The sequence below is a fragment of the Macaca nemestrina genome, chromosome 17 (genome assembly GCF_043159975.1).
Source record: "Macaca nemestrina isolate mMacNem1 chromosome 17, mMacNem.hap1, whole genome shotgun sequence".
NCBI classification, from domain to species: Eukaryota; Metazoa; Chordata; class Mammalia; order Primates; family Cercopithecidae; genus Macaca; species Macaca nemestrina.
The window spans coordinates 91,025,043-91,041,146 of record NC_092141.1 but is presented as its reverse complement, the minus strand read 5'-3'; the positions used below and the strand labels follow the sequence as shown (position 1 = coordinate 91,041,146).

The window sequence follows — 16,104 nt, the reverse complement described above, 5'->3', positions numbered from 1 at the left end:
CCAGAGCCTCCGGGAGTTTCCTGATGCCGCACAGCCTTGGAAGCACAGCCTGCGGGCCACAGTGGCCGCTGCTGGGGGCTATTGAGCCCGCGGGCCAGGCTGCCCATTTGTCTCACCAGGCCCTGCCTCCAAGCCCAGCCCCAGGGAGACAGCCCTCAGGAATTCCTGCACAGCAGGAAAGAACAGCCAAGGGCAACACTCAGTCTGCTCTTTAATGGATACCGCCCACTTGTCTGCACCTGACCAAGGCGGGAACAGGAGGGGTCTGGGAAGCGGGGCCGCTGCGCCTGGGTGCCACACAGTCTGCTCCCTGGGGATGGAAACCCACAGGGTCGAGCCCTGCAGGCCTCTCCTTCCAGAAGGGCCACAACTAGCAGCCGCCTGCCTCCCCAGCCCCAGCAAGGGCATGCAGGCTGGGGGGCACCCAGTGGCCAGGCCTCTTAGCTGGGCTGCAGGCAGCACTGAGCCGCCTGGAGGTCAGGAGGTCCGTGGAGATGGGGAGGGGATGCAGATGTCCTGGAGGTCAACGTCCACCCCTCACATGTTGGTGCTCATCCGAGACTGGCTGTTGGCTGGAGTCAGCTCCCCCTGGCTCCCTTCTCTGGGCGGGGACTGCAGGGGAGACAAGCAGCAGTTCAGCCACCAGGCCCCACACGCTGTGCACCCACCCACTGACGCCTGCCCACCTTGACATGGATCTGGTTGCGGAGCACAGCTGCCCGCAGCATCATGGCCTTGGCGCGGCGCTGGAACTCCTTGCCCATCAGCAGAGACTTCTCAAAGGTGGTGCTGCGCTGATCCACATCCCGGGCATAGAGGATCTGTGCAGGCACAGGCTCAGCGGGGCCCAGGCTCACCCCCAGCTGCCCCCACCACCCTGCAGCCCACAGCCACCTTGCTGTGTGAGTCCACGCGGGCACTGATCAGCCCCTCCAGGATTAGCTGTGTCAGCTCGTCCTCCAGGGCAGCCACTGTGGTGTTGAAGGCCGCCGCCATCCTATGCATGTCGGCTGACACGTAGGGACTGAAATACTGCAGGGCGGAGGGAAGTCAGCTCCACAGCCCCCTGTATGCCCACCTGCCGTGTGCCAGCCTGACCCCCACATTACCTGGATGAGGGCACGGTTGCGAATCTGGGTGTACAGGGTCCTGACGTGGGGAGCCAAATACATGTCCAGGAGCAGGTTGTCCTAGGGAAGGGGCTGGTGAGGACCAGGACAGGAGGCCAGGCAGAGCCCCACCTCAACCCCACCCCAGGCAGGACCCCACCTTCATCTCATCCAGCATCTTGAGGCATGAGGCGTACTTGGACTCGTAGAATTTGAAGATGATGTCTCGGACCTGCGGCTCCAGCTCCAAGAACAACTTGAAGGAGCTGGCGAGGCAGACCCCTCAGAGCTCTGTCCTCTGCCTGCCCCTCCCTCCAAGTGGCCAGTGGGACACCAGTCCCCAGACAAAACACCTGAGGAAACGGCAGGGCCAGGGGTCCGGGACGTGCAAGGCCAAAGCGGCAGCCGTGGAGAGGGACAGGGACTGCCGGACCAGGGCACCCACCTACTGGAGATGACGTTGCGCTGCAGCTCCTGCCGGTCAAAGGTAGCCAAGGCGCACAGGCCACCGTAGATGGCCACGTTGCTGGGGGACAGCAGCTGAGGAGCAGAGACCTGGTGTCACAGAGGGTGAAGGGCCAGGCCACCCCTGCCTGCCCATCACCCACTCAGAGAACGCCTAAGACCCCGTCTGTGAGAAACCTCACCCTCCTACAAAAGCAGCCCAACCCATGAACCCGTGCTCTGCCTCCCAAGTCCCCAAGAGGGCTCCTCACCTCAGGGAAGTCGCAGTGATCAAAGGAAGCCAGCAGGAGGCACTTGGCAGCCTGCTTGTACTTCCTGGCGGCCAGCTCCGCCAAACCTAGTGGAGGGAGCCCGGGGCAGCGGGGAGAGGGGGTGAGACCCAGAGCCTGGGGACCAGGGAGAACGCGACCACCAGCCAGCTTGCTGGCCTCTCCTGCCCCAGGAGCTGTTCCTCAGTGCTGGGCACAGATACCCTAATCATGCGTGGAAACAGCCCCGCCAGTGCCAAGCAGGTTCCCCGAAGCCAGGCGTGCAAGGAAGCTTTAGGTGCTAGCATGGCTGCAAAGGACACCCGGGCTCAGAGCAGCTCGGGCTGGCAGACCTGCCTCAGGCCCACAGTGACAGCAGCCAGACCCTGACCACACATCACCCACTGGCTTCCCCAGGGCAGACTTTAGGTGCCACCTACACCCGCACATGTGCCCCACAACATCCTGCGCCCTGCCAGGGAAGGTTTCCCTGGCTGAGGCAGGGACCAGCCTACTGCCCTGGGCTGGAAGAGCAACACACATTGAACGTGGGGCCAGCTGGGCATGACCCAGGCCCTCACCTGCGGCACACTTGAGCTTGGTGAGGATGGCCTGGGTCTGGCTGTCACGCTCTCCTCGCTGCTGTTGGGGGAAGCCACATGCGTGAGGCCCACGCCCCACATTTCCTGGAGCTCAATGCCCAGCCCCCAGAGAGGGGATGAAGGCAGATTCAGATTTGGGGGAGAATGAGGTGGGGGAGGATAGGAGGGGCCAGCGGTGGTCAGCAATCCTGGGACAAGGTCTCTGAGGAGGTGGCCCGTACCTCAGCAATCTCCGGGGTAGACTCAGCCTTGCTGACATAGCTAAGCACATGAGACCAATTCTGTAAGTAGACGCTGACCTGGTGGACAAGGGGGCAGGGCCAAGTGAGCCTAGGCGCTCCGATGGCCCAGCCATGCTGCCCCCAGCCGAGGCAGGCCGACCTTGATGACGTTGAGGCACATGTTGATGACGTGCTTGGCGCTGGTGCAGTAGTCCCGGGCCCGGGAGTAGCACTTGAGGGCGTTGCTGAGGTCCCCACAGTCCAGGTAGTGGTCGCCCAGGTCGTCGTGGCCGCGCCGGATGCTCTCCTTGATGGAGTTGCCTTTGTAGTTCTTCAGGTCCGTGTCCAGCTTCTCCAGCTTCAGCAGGGCCTTCTTCCGCGTGGCCTCCACCCAGGCCGTGTCCAGGGGTGGGGGCTCCACGCCACTCTCAGGGATGGCGTCGGGTGCGTTCTGCAGCTCCCTGAGAGAGGACCTGGCCATCAGGATGGTGACGGTCACAGGGGCCAGGGGGGAGGGGAGGAAGCCGCCAACCTCAGGCTGCCCTCAAAGGCCCAACTGGCACACAGGTGGGCACCTCCCACTAGCCTCAAACCCCACCTCCAGGGACCAGTCTGCACCAGGGACCCAGAGAGAACTGCTGCCCCCAGGAGCCTGCAGCCAGGTGGGGAAGCCAGCAGGGAGGCAGCCCCTGAGCCACAGTCTCCAACAGCTTCCCTTGGAATCAAATCCCTGTGTGCACACACACAGGGCACTTCTACTCCTGACCAAGAGACAGCGAGAAATCTACCTGCCCAACTTCCCAGCGCAGGGGTGGAAGTTGCAGGACACCGGAAGGGGGCCCAGCCCCAGGCACCTGTTCCCTTGGTGGCCTCTACTTCCTCTTACCAAGCCCCTGGCCTCACCTGGTGGCCTCTGAAAGCTTGCGGTGGATTTCCTCATACATGTCCACATTAAAGGTTCTCTGCACGAAGGACAGGGCCATCTTCAGGGCCTCCACCCGCAGCGTGGGGCAGTGATCAGCAATGAACTGCAGCCGTTCGATGCGCATCAGGCCGCTGTAACTGGCTGCATACTGCTCCAGATCCTGGGAGCGGGTGCACACCAGGGTCAGGCAGGGTGTGAGGCGGGACCCTGGCCCCAGGCCCTGAGGGTCAGGAGTCGGGGCCTGACTGTCCTAGCCAGAATGTCACCCTGGGCCCGTAACCGGAACCGGGCATGGGGGCGAGACTGACTGCTGGTCCAGGCCCTGCAGAGACCCCTGGGGTGGGCCCGGGGTAGGAGCCTTGGGAGTGGGCTCTGCACTGAGGGGGTTTCGGGAAGGGACACTGACTGCTGGTCGCTAGGCTGAGCGGGGAGGAGACCTGCCCTGGCTTCTCCATCAGCAGTGTCTGAAGCTGGGCTACAAGCCTCACATGAGTGAGCGATCAGAAATCCTGATGGTTTTCGCATCAGGAAAAGAGAACAGAGATCACTGAGGAGGATCATTCTACCTGCTGTGCAGGCTGCAGTGGGGAGTCTGCCCTGGACCCCCCAGTAGGACTGAGACACCCAAGGTTCCCCCACTGGGCTCCGTACCAGGCTGGGGTTCTCCACCACGTAGTTGACGTCGGGTGCATTCTGCGGGTCTTCCTGGGGGTCCACGTCGATCTGCATGGGCTCCACAGCCCCCTGCAACATGGGCCAGGCACCTGGCACCTCGTCCTGGGGACTGCCCCAGGAGGGCGAGAGACCTGCACTCTTCTCTGAGGTCAGCTCCGCCCGAGATCTTCCAGGCCAATCGGACCACACTCCCGCCGCTGCTGTCCCCCAGGCGTGCCCTCCCAGTCACCCTCGCCCCCAGCCAGGCTCCTGTGCCACCACATCAGGGAGGGGTCTCCTCACAAGACTCTAAGGCTCAGAAGCAGAAACCCCTCGCCTGATTCTAGTCGCTCGTCTCTGAAAGCCAGAAAGCAGACACGGGACAACCAACTACACAGGGACCGAGAGCCCCTACACGTTCCCAGCCACCATCCTGATGCAGTTTCCTCCAAGCCACGGAGAAGAACGGGACGCCACCTCAACCCCAGGAGGCAGGAGGCCCAGCCCCCGGAATCTGTCCGGAGCAGCAATACTGGGCTGAGAATCAAGCCACAGGGTTGGGAGAAGGGAAAAAGAGTCATCTCAGGGAGCCCCACGGCCCCCAGCTGGGAGACACAGAGGAGCCAGGACCTCGGCTTAAAGCAGGCTAGAAAAGCCGCCATGCCGGGCACCCGCCGGACCCGTGGGCCTTCCGCGCTCCTTTGGGAAAAGCACCAAGAGCTCGGCTCCCTCCGCAGGCCCCGGGCCCACCGGGGCACCCTCCCCTCCTGCGCTTGGCACTGCGTCCCTGTCCTCGGCCGGCAGAGCAGCAGGGGCCCAGCCACAGCAGGGGCGGCCGGGGCCCTGCTCCCCCCTCCCTCGCTCGGGGGTCCCTGTCCTGGAAGGTACCTCGTAGAGCAGCGTACAGGCCGACAGGCTGGCGCTCAGGCTGAAGTCCCCGGCCGTACCGGGCAGGAGGAGGTCTGACCTACTGCTGTGAGGGGTGCAGTACAGATCTGTCACTGACGAGGAGGCCGAGCTGGGGGCCGAGCTATCCCTCATTCTGTCCTGACTTTCTGCACCCCCCGACCCTGACACAGAGCTGGCTGGCTGCTGAAGGGAGAAAGAGCGTTAGCGTCGGGGCGGCCGGGAACCTCTCCCGTGAGCTGCTGGGAGGGGAGGCGGGGCGGGCGCGGCCCGGCGGCCCCCGACCGCAGCGCGCAGCCACGGCGGAGACGCGCCCTCGGCCCTGCAGCCCCCGACGCCGCTGCCCGCGGAGACCCCGCACGGAGCGCGCCCGGTCGACTCCTGGCGCAGGCCCCGCGCCCCTGCTCGACCTCAGCCCGGCCCCAGCGGCGGGGGGCGCGGGGGCGCGGAGGCCTGGCGCGGCCTCGGCTCGTTACCTGCAAGTTAAACACCTGAACCGGCAGCGGCATCTTGCACCCACCCCGCCGCGGCGTGCCGTCCACTTCCGGGGCAGCGGAGCCGTCGCTTCCGGGGCGCGGGGCGGGGCGGGACCACTGCGTTCTTAAAGGGGCCGCAGCCCACCCACGGCTCCGGCCCGGTTCTCGTCTCCCGGCGCCGGGGGTCCCGGCGGCCGCATGAGCCGCGCGCGTGGGGCGCTGTGCCGGGCCTGCCTCGCGCTGGCCGCGGCCCTGGCCGCGCTGCTGCTACTGCCGCTGCCGCTGCCCCGCGCGCCCGGCCCGGCCCGGACCCCCGCCCCGGCCCCGCGCGCGCCCCCGTCCCCGCCCGCCGCCCCCAGCCTGCGGCCAGACGACGTCTTCATAGCCGTCAAGACCACCCGGAAGAACCACGGGCCGCGCCTGCGACTGCTGCTGCACACCTGGATCTCCCGGGCCCGCCGGCAGGTGCGCCGGACCCCGATCGCAACGGCGAGCCCTACGCCCACCCTCCCCGGATCCCAGGGTCTAGGCCCGGCCCGAGCCCCTGGAGGCTCCGCGCGGGGCGGGTCGGTCCCCAGCCTGGGCAGCGCCCCCGACGCCTCATAGGTTGTTTCTCCCCCCAGACGTTCATCTTCACCGACGGGGACGACCCTGAGCTCGAGCTCCAGGGTGGTGAGTGTCCCCCAGCCCCGGCGCCTGCGGGACCTGGCCCCCGAGACCCCCGAGCCGCGGCCACTGCGCTGCTGTGGGTGCCCCTCTCTGTCGAGGCTCCGGAGGCCCGGGTAGGCCACGACGCTGCCCAGGTCACACGGCCTGCGGAGGGCACACCCTGCCAGCCAAGCTCTGCTGCCCACCAGCCTCTCACACTGGCTGCTTCCCAGGGCGTGGGGCTAGTGCCACGTCCCCTGAAGAAGCCCCAGCAGGGAACCCGCCCTTCCAGGCCAGGTCAGGACGAGCTGCCTCCGTCCTGTTTCCTTTCAAGAGATCCCAACTGATGGCGTCTGCTTCAGCCTCGGGGGCACCAGCAGGGTCAGCCCGTGAGGGCTAGGGCTGTGGTTGGACCCAGGCAAGGAGTCCAGGCATGTCAGACAGCCACATGATGCCCTGGCCCTTGGGGGCAGGTGGGGCCCAGGCCTTATCCTGACTCCTGTGCCAGCCTCTATCTGCGTGCTTCCCCTGTCTCCGACTCGCAGGTGGTGGCCGTGTCATCAACACCAACTGCTCGGCCGTGCGCACCCGCCAGGCCCTCTGCTGCAAGATGTCCGTGGAGTACGACAAGTTCATCGAGTCTGGGCGCAAGTACGCGGCACTGACCCGACCCACGGAGAGCCCAGAGCCAAGCTGGGTGGGGACCTCCTGTCCAGCTGTGCCAGGCCCTCATGCCCAGGACTCCCCTTGCCCACAGGTGGTTTTGCCACGTGGACGATGACAATTATGTGAACCCCAGGAGCCTCCTGCACCTGCTCTCCAGCTTCTCACCCAGCCAGGACATCTATCTGGGGCGGCCCAGCCTGGACCACCCCATCGAGGCCACCGAGAGGGTCCAGGGTGGCAGAACTGTGAGTGCCAGAGCAGATTCCTTTCTTGATGCCAGCCCAGGAGGCACAGCAGAGGGCGTGGAAAGCTGGCTTGAGAAGGGCATAGGGCTGGGGGCCCAAGCTGATCCACCCAGGTAGTTTGCACGTGGTGTTTCAGGAGCAGGCCAGGAGGCCCTCATTGTACTGGGCAGAGAGGGGGTGTCTGGACCAGGTGGGGAGGGTCTGCAGGCCACGGATCAATGGCCTGCAGAAGCCCCCGGCCCCTCTTACCCCAGGAAACTTCTGTTACCTGAGTGGGATCTCCTAAGGGGCAGCTTAAGAAAGATGCCTGGGGAGTCCCATGAAGAGTCAGGGGTGAGAAGCCCTGTCCCGGAAGCTCTGACTGGCGCCCCATCCCCAGGTGACCACGGTCAAGTTCTGGTTTGCTACTGGTGGGGCCGGGTTCTGCCTCAGCAGAGGCCTCGCCCTCAAGATGAGCCCGTGGGCCAGGTGAGTGGGGGTTCAGCTGCCTGGGCTGGGAGGCGGAGGCTGAGACCTGAAAGCTGCTGACCGGCCTCCCCCCAGCCTGGGCAGCTTCATGAGCACGGCTGAGCAGGTGCGGCTGCCGGACGACTGCACGGTGGGCTACATCGTGGAGGGGCTTCTGGGCGCCCGCCTGCTGCACAGCCCCCTCTTCCACTCCCACTTGGAGAACCTGCAGAGGCTACCGCCAGACACCTTGCTCCAGCAGGTACCGGCGCCACTCTGCGTCCTTCTGCCATGTGGGCTTTGCCTCACCCTGACTCCCCCAGGGGCCCCACTGCCCTGGCCTGATGCCCGGCTGAGCAGGCAGGTGGGATTTGCATGTGGCTGGGGGTGGACCCTGGAAAGGCCGCTTGGTCTGCTGGATACAGGGTCTTCAGGTACAGAAGGGGTGTGGGCGTGGTGTCTGGGGTGGAGGGACGAGGGAAGAAGCACAGTTCTCGGGCCAGGGAGGCCCCATGCCAGCTGGGCAGTGGGCGTGGTCTGTGTGCTGATGGGGACTTGAGCAGGTCCCATCACGTGGAGCAGGGACGGAATGAGGGTCAGCTTTGCTCTGGAGGTTTCAGATCCCTCGCTCCTGTCCCCCAGGCTCCGCCTGAGGTGTCCCCCACTCAGCTCATGGCACCCTTCAATGCTGTTCCCAAGCCTGGCCTCCCTGAGGACTTGGGGAGAAGTGGGTGGGCAAGGGGGCTGTAGCAGGGCTCCTGGCCGGGGGAAGCGTGGCCCGAGACCAGACCAGGCCACACTCTCTGCCCACACCGTTCTCTCCCAGGTTACCTTGAGCTATGGGGGTCCTGAGAACCCACATAACGTGGTGAACGTGGCTGGAGGCTTCAGCGTGCAGCAGGACCCCACACGGTGAGTGGGCAGTGGTATGGGCAGCCCTCAGCCCCACAGGGGCTCTGGCATCAGCACGCCCACCCACAGCCCTGACCTCCACTGCTCTCTCCACCCACAGCCCTGACCCCCACTTCTTCCTTCCCCAGGTTTAAGTCTGTCCACTGCCTTCTCTACCCAGACACGGACTGGTGTCCCAGGCAGAAGCAGGGTGCCCCGATCTCTCGGTGACACCAACCATCCCTGACCCAGGGCTGCCTCGCTCTGTCCCAGGTGCAGGGAGCTGGAGCCCCCCATGGCCTCAGTGGACTCCCTCAGGTGCCATGGCCATACCAGTGAGATGCAAGCACCTGGCACACCCTCTGGCACTATAGCCTGCAGCCCCCGTCTCCCAGCCCCCGGTGGACTGCAGTGATGGGTGTTTTGGGGAGAACAAAGACAGCCAGGCTGAGGGCCGGGGCCGCAGTGCCCCTCCCACTGACCCAGCCTCAGAGTTGATCCCACGGCAACAGGCGTCCACCCCAGCACCTGGGCACCTGGGAGGGAGCTGCCATCCAGGCTCCATTACCTGTTGCTGAAGGCGGGTGCCAGGCTGGCTAGGTGCCAAGGAGCAGGCTCCAGATCAAGGTCCTGGCCCAGCCACAGCCATGGCAAGGGCTTAGCCTGGCAGGCTTTGTGGGGGATGCTGCCCTCTCTGCTGCAGGCTGGGTGCACAGCCGGGCACCGCAGTGGGACTCAGGCCCGGGAAGGTCATGCTCTCAGCCAGAGCTTTGCTCCCAGCCCAGGTGCCTCATTCAGAGGCCTCTTGACTGGGACCACAGAGGTGTTTCTCTGCTCTGACTTGTGGCTCAGGACTCCTTCCTGGGTCATGCTCCTGCCCCACTGTGCCTGGGCCCGTCAACAGCAGGAGCCTTTTGTTTGGGGCCCCCTGGGGTGAGACTGCCCCTGACTCGCCCATCCCAGCAGACCCACCTCCCCGCCTGCTGCCTTCCCTGGAGGGAAACGGGCCAGGGGCCATCACCTCCCCTCCGCCTCCTGCTTTGCTGTTGCCGAGCGCAGCGCGAGTAAAGGCTTTGTTCTTACTCCACACGGCTCCTGTCTTAATCACCCCAGCCCAGCTCTCCTCGGGTCCCTGCCGTGCCCTCTCCTCCCCCAGGAAGGCTCTGTCCCAGGCAGGGCTATATCCTTGCCGTCCTGCCCACCCAGCCTTGAACCTACTAGATTCTTCTTTGGAAGCCAAAGCCTCCAGCAGGGGTGGCATGTGGGGGTCCTGCCGGGAGAGATGGACACTGGACGCTGCCCTGAAAGGCCGCCTTCCTGAGCGTCATGTTTGCCTTCTCATGTGTGTTGTGTGGAGCCAGGTGCAGGTGGGTGTGTATGAGGGTGGGTGTGCATGGCCGTGTACACAAGGCTGAGTGGACACATGGAGAGCGAGTGTGTACGTGCATATAGGTGAGTATCTACCCGTGTGTGTCTGTGTGCATCAGTGGGTTTGTGCGTGGCAGGGTCTGCATGCGTGGGTGTGTGCACTTGTGCATGGGTGTATGGAGGGCAGAGAGGAGGCCCCACATAACCGCGTGGAGTTGGCTGGTTTCTGTCTCAGTTGTTCATGCTCAGCCTGGAGTAGGAGGGCACCCCAGAGAGACTTGAGGTTAATCATGATTGGGTCCTCAGGGCCTGGGACCGCCAAAAGCCCAGGGGCCTGGCTTTGTCCACTGCAGGCTCTGGGCTGGGAGAGGAATTCTGGGGTTCAGAACAAGTGTCAGGGGTGAATTTCAGCAAGTCCAAAACCTGCATTTCAACAGAAGCGAGAAAATAGCGAATTTTTAAAGTTGCTGCAGAATTGTGGATGCCCCAAGAGAAGGTATCCCCTGTGTCTGTGGTGGGCGTCTGGCCACATGGCCTTGGGTCCTGCACGCTGGCTCCCCTGGATGCGGGGTTTGGGTGTTGCACACTCCTCTTCCTCTGACCTCATGGCCCTCCCTCCCTCCCAAGCCTGTGCCACACGGGCCTGGTGTCCTTGGAGTGTGGGGAACGTGGACTAGAGTGCGTTCGCACCACCAGAAAGGGTGTCTAGGGACAAAGTGCTCTGAGTGGGTTTTTCCAGGGCATGAGGCTCTAGCAAATCTTGGTGGACACGTGCTTTCCAAGAGTCCAGCTTGCAGCTCCTCTGAGAAAATAATGTATCCGTTTTACCTCAACTCCATCAACACTAGTCTTAAAACCTAAAGCATGTTATTGCTGTCTACCTGAAAGGAGATGGTCGTTCATGTTTAAGCCACACTGAAAGGTTGCACAGTGCCCAGTCCGGGAGGTCACCGTGCTTCGTTTTTCCTCCCTTTTTTTTTTTTTGTCTAAGTTCAGGTCCACGAGGTCCTGAGTCTTTTCTCCTAAACGATCAGTTACGCTGCTCCCTTTTGTATTGTTGGGTTATGTTTATAGACATTTCAAACTAGCAGTTTTCCGCTTTGATTCAGATAACCATTCCCGGGCAGGGCCAGTCCCAGACTCAATGTTCTGGGAAGAGACTCTGGCTGTCCCAGGCCCGAGTCCCTGCTGGACCCATTTGGCTTCAGCTGCAGAGGGACAGCATGGACAAGGGTGAGAACTTAAAATTTAGGAGATGCCGTTTTGTTAATGGAGTTATTTATAGTTGGAAACTTTACATTAAAAAACAAGGCTACTCTGGACCATGCTGCCTGTGGCATAGCCCTGCTCTGTGTGGAGCAGCTTAAAAATAATACCAAAATAGGCCGGGCACGGTGGCTCATGCCTGTAATCCCAGCACTTTGGGAGGCTGAGGCAGGTAGATCACAAGGTAAGGAGATCAAGACCATCCTGGCGAACCCGGTGAAACCCCACCTCTACTAAAAATACAAAAAATTAGCTGGGGGTGGTGGCGGGCGCCTGTAGTCCCAGCTACTCGGGAGGCTGAGGCAGGAGAATGGCGGGAACCCGGAAGGCGGAGCTTGCAGTGAGCTGAGATCCGGCCACTGCACTCCAGCCTGGGCGACAGAGCAAGACTCTGTCTCAAAAATAATAATAATAATAATAATACTAAAATGAGTATACATGCTTGAGGGGGGGACACCCATTCTCTGTGATGTGTGCCTGTCACACTACACGCCTGTATCAAAACATCCCAGGTACCCCATAAATATACCTCCTATGTACCCACAAAAAATTTTAAAAATAATGAAATAATAATTGAAAAAGAGGCTAGGCATGGTGGTTCATGCTTATAATCCCAGCACTTTGCAAGGCTGAGATGGGAGGATCACCTGAACACAACCTGGGCAATTTAGCAAGACCCTATCTTTACAAAAAAAAATTGATAATTAGGCACAGTGGTGTGTACGTGAACTCCCAGCTGCTCAGAAGGCCGAGGCAGGAGGATGGCTTCAGCCCGTGAAGTTGAGGCTACAGTGAGCTGTGATGGTGCCACTGCACTCCAGCCTTGTCAGTAATCAAAAACCTCCTGAATTCTACCAAACATTTAAAGAAGAACTGGCCGGGTGCAGTGGCTCATTCCTGTAATCCCAGCACTTTGGGAGGCGGAGGTGGTCATATCATCTGAGGTCAGCAGTTTGAGACCAACCTGGCCAAGCATGGTGAAACCCTGTCTCTACTAAAAATACAAAAATTAGCCAGGCATCTGTAATCCCAGCTACTCAGGAGGCTGAGGCACAAGAATCACTTAAACCCAGGAGATGGGGGTTACGGTGAGCCAAGATTGCACCATTGCACTCCAGCCTGGGTGATAAGAGTGAAACTCGGTCTAAAAAAAAAAAACTGGGCATGACGGCTCACGCCTGTAATTCCAGCACTTTGGGAGGCTGAGGCGGGCGGATCATGAGGTCAGGAGATCGAGACCATCCTGGCTAACACGGTGAAACCCATCTCTACTAAAAATACAAAAAAATTAGCCGGGCGTGGTGGCGGCGCCTGTAGTCCCAGCTACTTGGAAGGCTGAGGCAGGAGAATGGCGTGAACCCGGGAGGCGGAGCTTGCAGTGAGCCAAGATCGGGCCAATGCACTCCAGCCTGGGAGACAGAGTGAGACTCTGTTTTTTAAAAAAATAACAATAATAATGAAAAGGAAATCAGGAGATTCACAAATATGTGAAAATTAACCAACCTGCTCCTAAATAACAAATGGGTCAAAGAAAATGGGACAAGAAAAAATAGAAAACCCTCTGAGGTGATGAGAACAAAAACACAGGCGTGTACGGGATACAGCAAAAGCAGAACTTCCAAGGAAATTTTGGCTGCAAACGCCTGTATTAAAAAAGAAAATCTTGGCCGGGCACCGTGGCTCAAGCCTGTAATCCCAGCACTTTGGGAGGCCGAGACGGGTGGATCACGAGGTTAGGAGATTGAGACCATCCTGGCTAACACGGTGAAACCCCGTCTCTACTAAAAATACAAAAAACTAGCCGGGTGAAGTGGCGGGCACCTGTAGTCCCAGCTACTCGGGAGGCTGAGGCAGGAGAATGGCGTAAACCCGGGAGGTGGAGCTTGCAGTGAGCTGAGATCCGGCCACTGCACTCCAGCCTGGGCGACAGGGCGAGACTCGGTCTCAAAAAAAAAAAAAAGAAAATCTCAAGTCAGTAACATAAACTTCCACTTTAAGAAACTAGAAATGAAGAGTAAACTAAACCAAAAGCTAGCAGAAACGAGGAAGCAATAAGGATTAGGCCAGAGATGAGTGGAGAATAGAAAAACAATTTTTAAAAACCTAAAAGTTGGTTATTTGAAAAGAGTAGGCTGGGCATGGTGACTCACACCTGTAATCTCAGAACTTAGGGAGGCTGGAGGCAGAAGGATCATTTGAGTCCAGGAGTTCAAGACCAACCTGGACAACATAGTGAGATCTTGTCTCTATTAGGAAAAAAAACAATTTTTTTTTTAAGAAAGAAGGAAAGAAAAGAAAGATTAGCAAAATTGACAACCTTTAGCTAGGCTGACCAAAAAGAAAAACTGTGTGTGTGTGTGTGTGTGTGTGTGTGTGTGTGTGTGTGTGTGTGTGTGTGCATGTGAGAGACAGAGAAAAACTGTATGTGTGTGTGTGCATGTGAGAGACAGAAAAAAAGTACTATAAGGAAATACTGTGGATAATGGTTTACCAAAACGTTAGATAACCTAGGTGAAATAGACAACTTCCTAGAAACACACAAGCTACCAAAACTGACTCAAGAAGGAACAGAGGCCAGGCATGATGGCTCACGCCTGTAATGCCAGCACTTTGGGAGGCTGAGGTGGGCAGATCACTTGAGATCAGGAGTTTGAGACCAGCCTGGCCAACATGGTGAAACCCCCATCTCTACTAAAAATACAACAATTTACAGGCATAGTGGCACAGGTCTGTAGTCCCAGCCAGTCGGGAGGCTGAGGCAGAAGAATTGCTTGAACCTGGGAGTTGGTGCTTGCAGTGAGCCGAGATTGCACCACTGCACTCCAGCCTGGGCAACAATGCAAGACTCCGTCTCAAAAATAAAATAAAATAAAAACAAGAAGAACTAGACCATCTGGATAGACCTATAACAATGAGATGGAATTAGTAATAAAAAAAATTATTCCCACAAAAACAAGCTTAAACTCAGACGATTTTGCTGGTGAACTTTACCAAGTTTTGAGAATTAACACAAACTTTTTTTTTTTTTTTTTTGAGACGGAGTCTCACGCTGTTGCCCAGGCTGGAGTGCAGTGGCGCGATCTCGGCTCACTGCAAGCTCCGCCTCCCGGGTTCCCGCCATTCTCCTGCCTCAGCCTCCTGAGTAGCTGGGACTACAGGCGCCCGCCACCGCGCCCGGCTAATTTTTTGTATTTTTAGTAGAGACGGGGTTTCACTGTGGTCTCGATCTCCTGACCTTGTGATCCGCCCGCCTCGGCCTCCCAAAGTGCTGGGATTACAGGCTTGAGCCACCGCACCCGGCCAACACAAACTTTTTTAAAAAAGAAAAGAGAAGGGAACACTTTCCATTTCATACTATGAGGCCAATATTATCTTGATACCAAAACCAGACAAAGGCATCACAAGAAAACTACAGACCTGTAGTTCTTATTAATATAGATGCAAAAATCCTCGACCAAGTACTAGCAAACTGAATCTAGCAACATAGAAAAGAATTATACGCCGTAGCCTAGTGGTATTTGTTCCAGGAATACAAGGTTGACTTAACACACAAAACTCAGTTAATGGGCCAGGCCAGGTGACTCATGCCTATATAATCCCAGCACTTTGGGAGGCCGAGGTGGGCAGATGGCTTCAACCCAGGAATTTGAGACTAGCTTGGGCAACATGGCAAAAAATACACACACACACACCCCCCCCCCCAAACACCCAAATTAGCCAGACTTGATGGCACGCACCTGTGATTCCAATTAAGAGACTGAGGTAGGAGGATCACTTGAGCCAGGGAGGCAGAGGTTGCGGTGAGCCGACGGTTGAACCACTGTACTCCAGCCTGGGCAACAGAGCCAGATCCTGTCTCAAAAACTAATAATAATAATAAACTAAAATACTGGAATACCCCATATCGATAGTATAAAAAACAGAAACACACTATCATCGAGATGCAGAAAGCCCGTAGGAGGAAACTCGGCACGCCTCCACGAGAAAACACTCAACGAACCGGGCCATGAAGGGAGCGGCGTCAGCCCGATGAAGAGCATCTGTTAAGCAAACACACACGTGCAAGGAAGTCGTATGTATTGGTGGAGAAGGGGATGCTTTCCCTTAAGAGCAGCAAGAAGACAAGGATGTCTGCTCCCACTCTTCGACTGCAGGATCTATCCACGGCAATTAGGCAAGAAAAAGAAATAAAAGTCATCCACGTTGGAAAGAAAGGATTGCGAATTACACAATCTTTTTTTTTTTTTTAGATGGAATCTCACTCTTGCCGCCCAGGCTGAAGTGCAGTGGTGCAATCTCGGCTCACCGCAACCTCCGCCTCCTGGTTTCAAGCGATTCTCCCACCTCAGCCTCCCAAGTAGCTGAGATTACAGGCGCCCGCCACTCCGCCCAGCTAATTTTTGTGTTTTAGTGGAGTTGGGGTTTCACCATGTTGGTCAGGCTGGTCCAAACTCCTGACTTCAGGTGATCCGCCTACCTCAGCCTCCCAAAGTACTGGGATTACAGGTGTGAGCCACCACACCCGGCAGTGAATTACACAATCTTATATGCACAAAATCTGAAGGCGTTCACAAAAAGCTATTCAAACTAATAATGAGTTCACGCGTGCTTGCAGGATCAGTAGACAAGAAACCGTTCTTTTTTTTTTTTTTTTTTTTTTTTTTTTTTTGAGACGGAGTCTCGCTCTGCCGCCCAGGCTGGAGTGCAGTGGCCGGATCTCAGCTCACTGCAAGCTCCGCCTCCCGGGTTTACGCCATTCTCCTGCCTCAGCCTCCCGAGTAGCTGGGACTACAGGCGCCGGCCACCTCGCCCGGCTAGTTTTTTGTATTTTTTTTTTTAGTAGAGACGGGGTTTCACCGTGTTAGCCAGGATGGTCTCGATCTCCTGACCTCGTGATCCGCCCGTCTCGGCCTCCCAAAGTGCTGGGATTACAGGCTTGAGCCACCGCGCCTGGCCAAGAAACCGTT

At 58.7% G+C, this 16,104-nt stretch overlaps 2 protein-coding genes across 13 annotated transcripts; one reads left to right on the top strand and one right to left on the bottom strand.

The window, feature by feature from the left end:
- Positions 1-194: 194 nt before the first annotated feature.
- LOC105469328 (G protein pathway suppressor 1) lies at positions 195-5,706 on the bottom strand. 12 transcript variants are annotated; one of them, XM_011720248.3, is made up of 14 exons: positions 5,607-5,685; positions 5,113-5,316; positions 4,222-4,314; positions 3,549-3,730; positions 2,806-3,118; positions 2,646-2,723; positions 2,404-2,464; positions 1,826-1,911; positions 1,555-1,649; positions 1,270-1,375; positions 1,110-1,190; positions 895-1,032; positions 687-821; positions 195-612 (listed from the first exon to the last, which is right to left on the bottom strand). In XM_011720248.3, the coding sequence occupies exons 1-14, from the start codon at positions 5,637-5,639 to the stop codon at positions 538-540; spliced, it is 1,680 nt and encodes a 559-aa protein (XP_011718550.1). In that variant the 5' UTR covers positions 5,640-5,685; the 3' UTR covers positions 195-537. The 12 variants fall into 12 exon arrangements, with proteins under 12 accessions (XP_011718550.1, XP_011718551.1, XP_011718554.1 ...); XM_011720249.3 differs by having other exon boundaries at positions 2,404-2,461; positions 5,607-5,684; XM_011720252.3 differs by having other exon boundaries at positions 2,404-2,461; positions 2,806-3,106; positions 5,607-5,683.
- A 37-nt stretch (positions 5,707-5,743) lies between these two features.
- LOC105469329 (RFNG O-fucosylpeptide 3-beta-N-acetylglucosaminyltransferase) lies at positions 5,744-9,590 on the top strand. The gene is made up of 8 exons (XM_011720259.2): positions 5,744-6,071; positions 6,230-6,278; positions 6,800-6,905; positions 7,012-7,165; positions 7,545-7,633; positions 7,709-7,874; positions 8,439-8,524; positions 8,653-9,590. Exons 1-8 carry the CDS (start codon positions 5,805-5,807, stop codon positions 8,732-8,734), a joined length of 999 nt encoding a protein of 332 aa, XP_011718561.2. The 5' UTR covers positions 5,744-5,804; the 3' UTR covers positions 8,735-9,590.
- Positions 9,591-16,104: the final 6,514 nt, after the last annotated feature.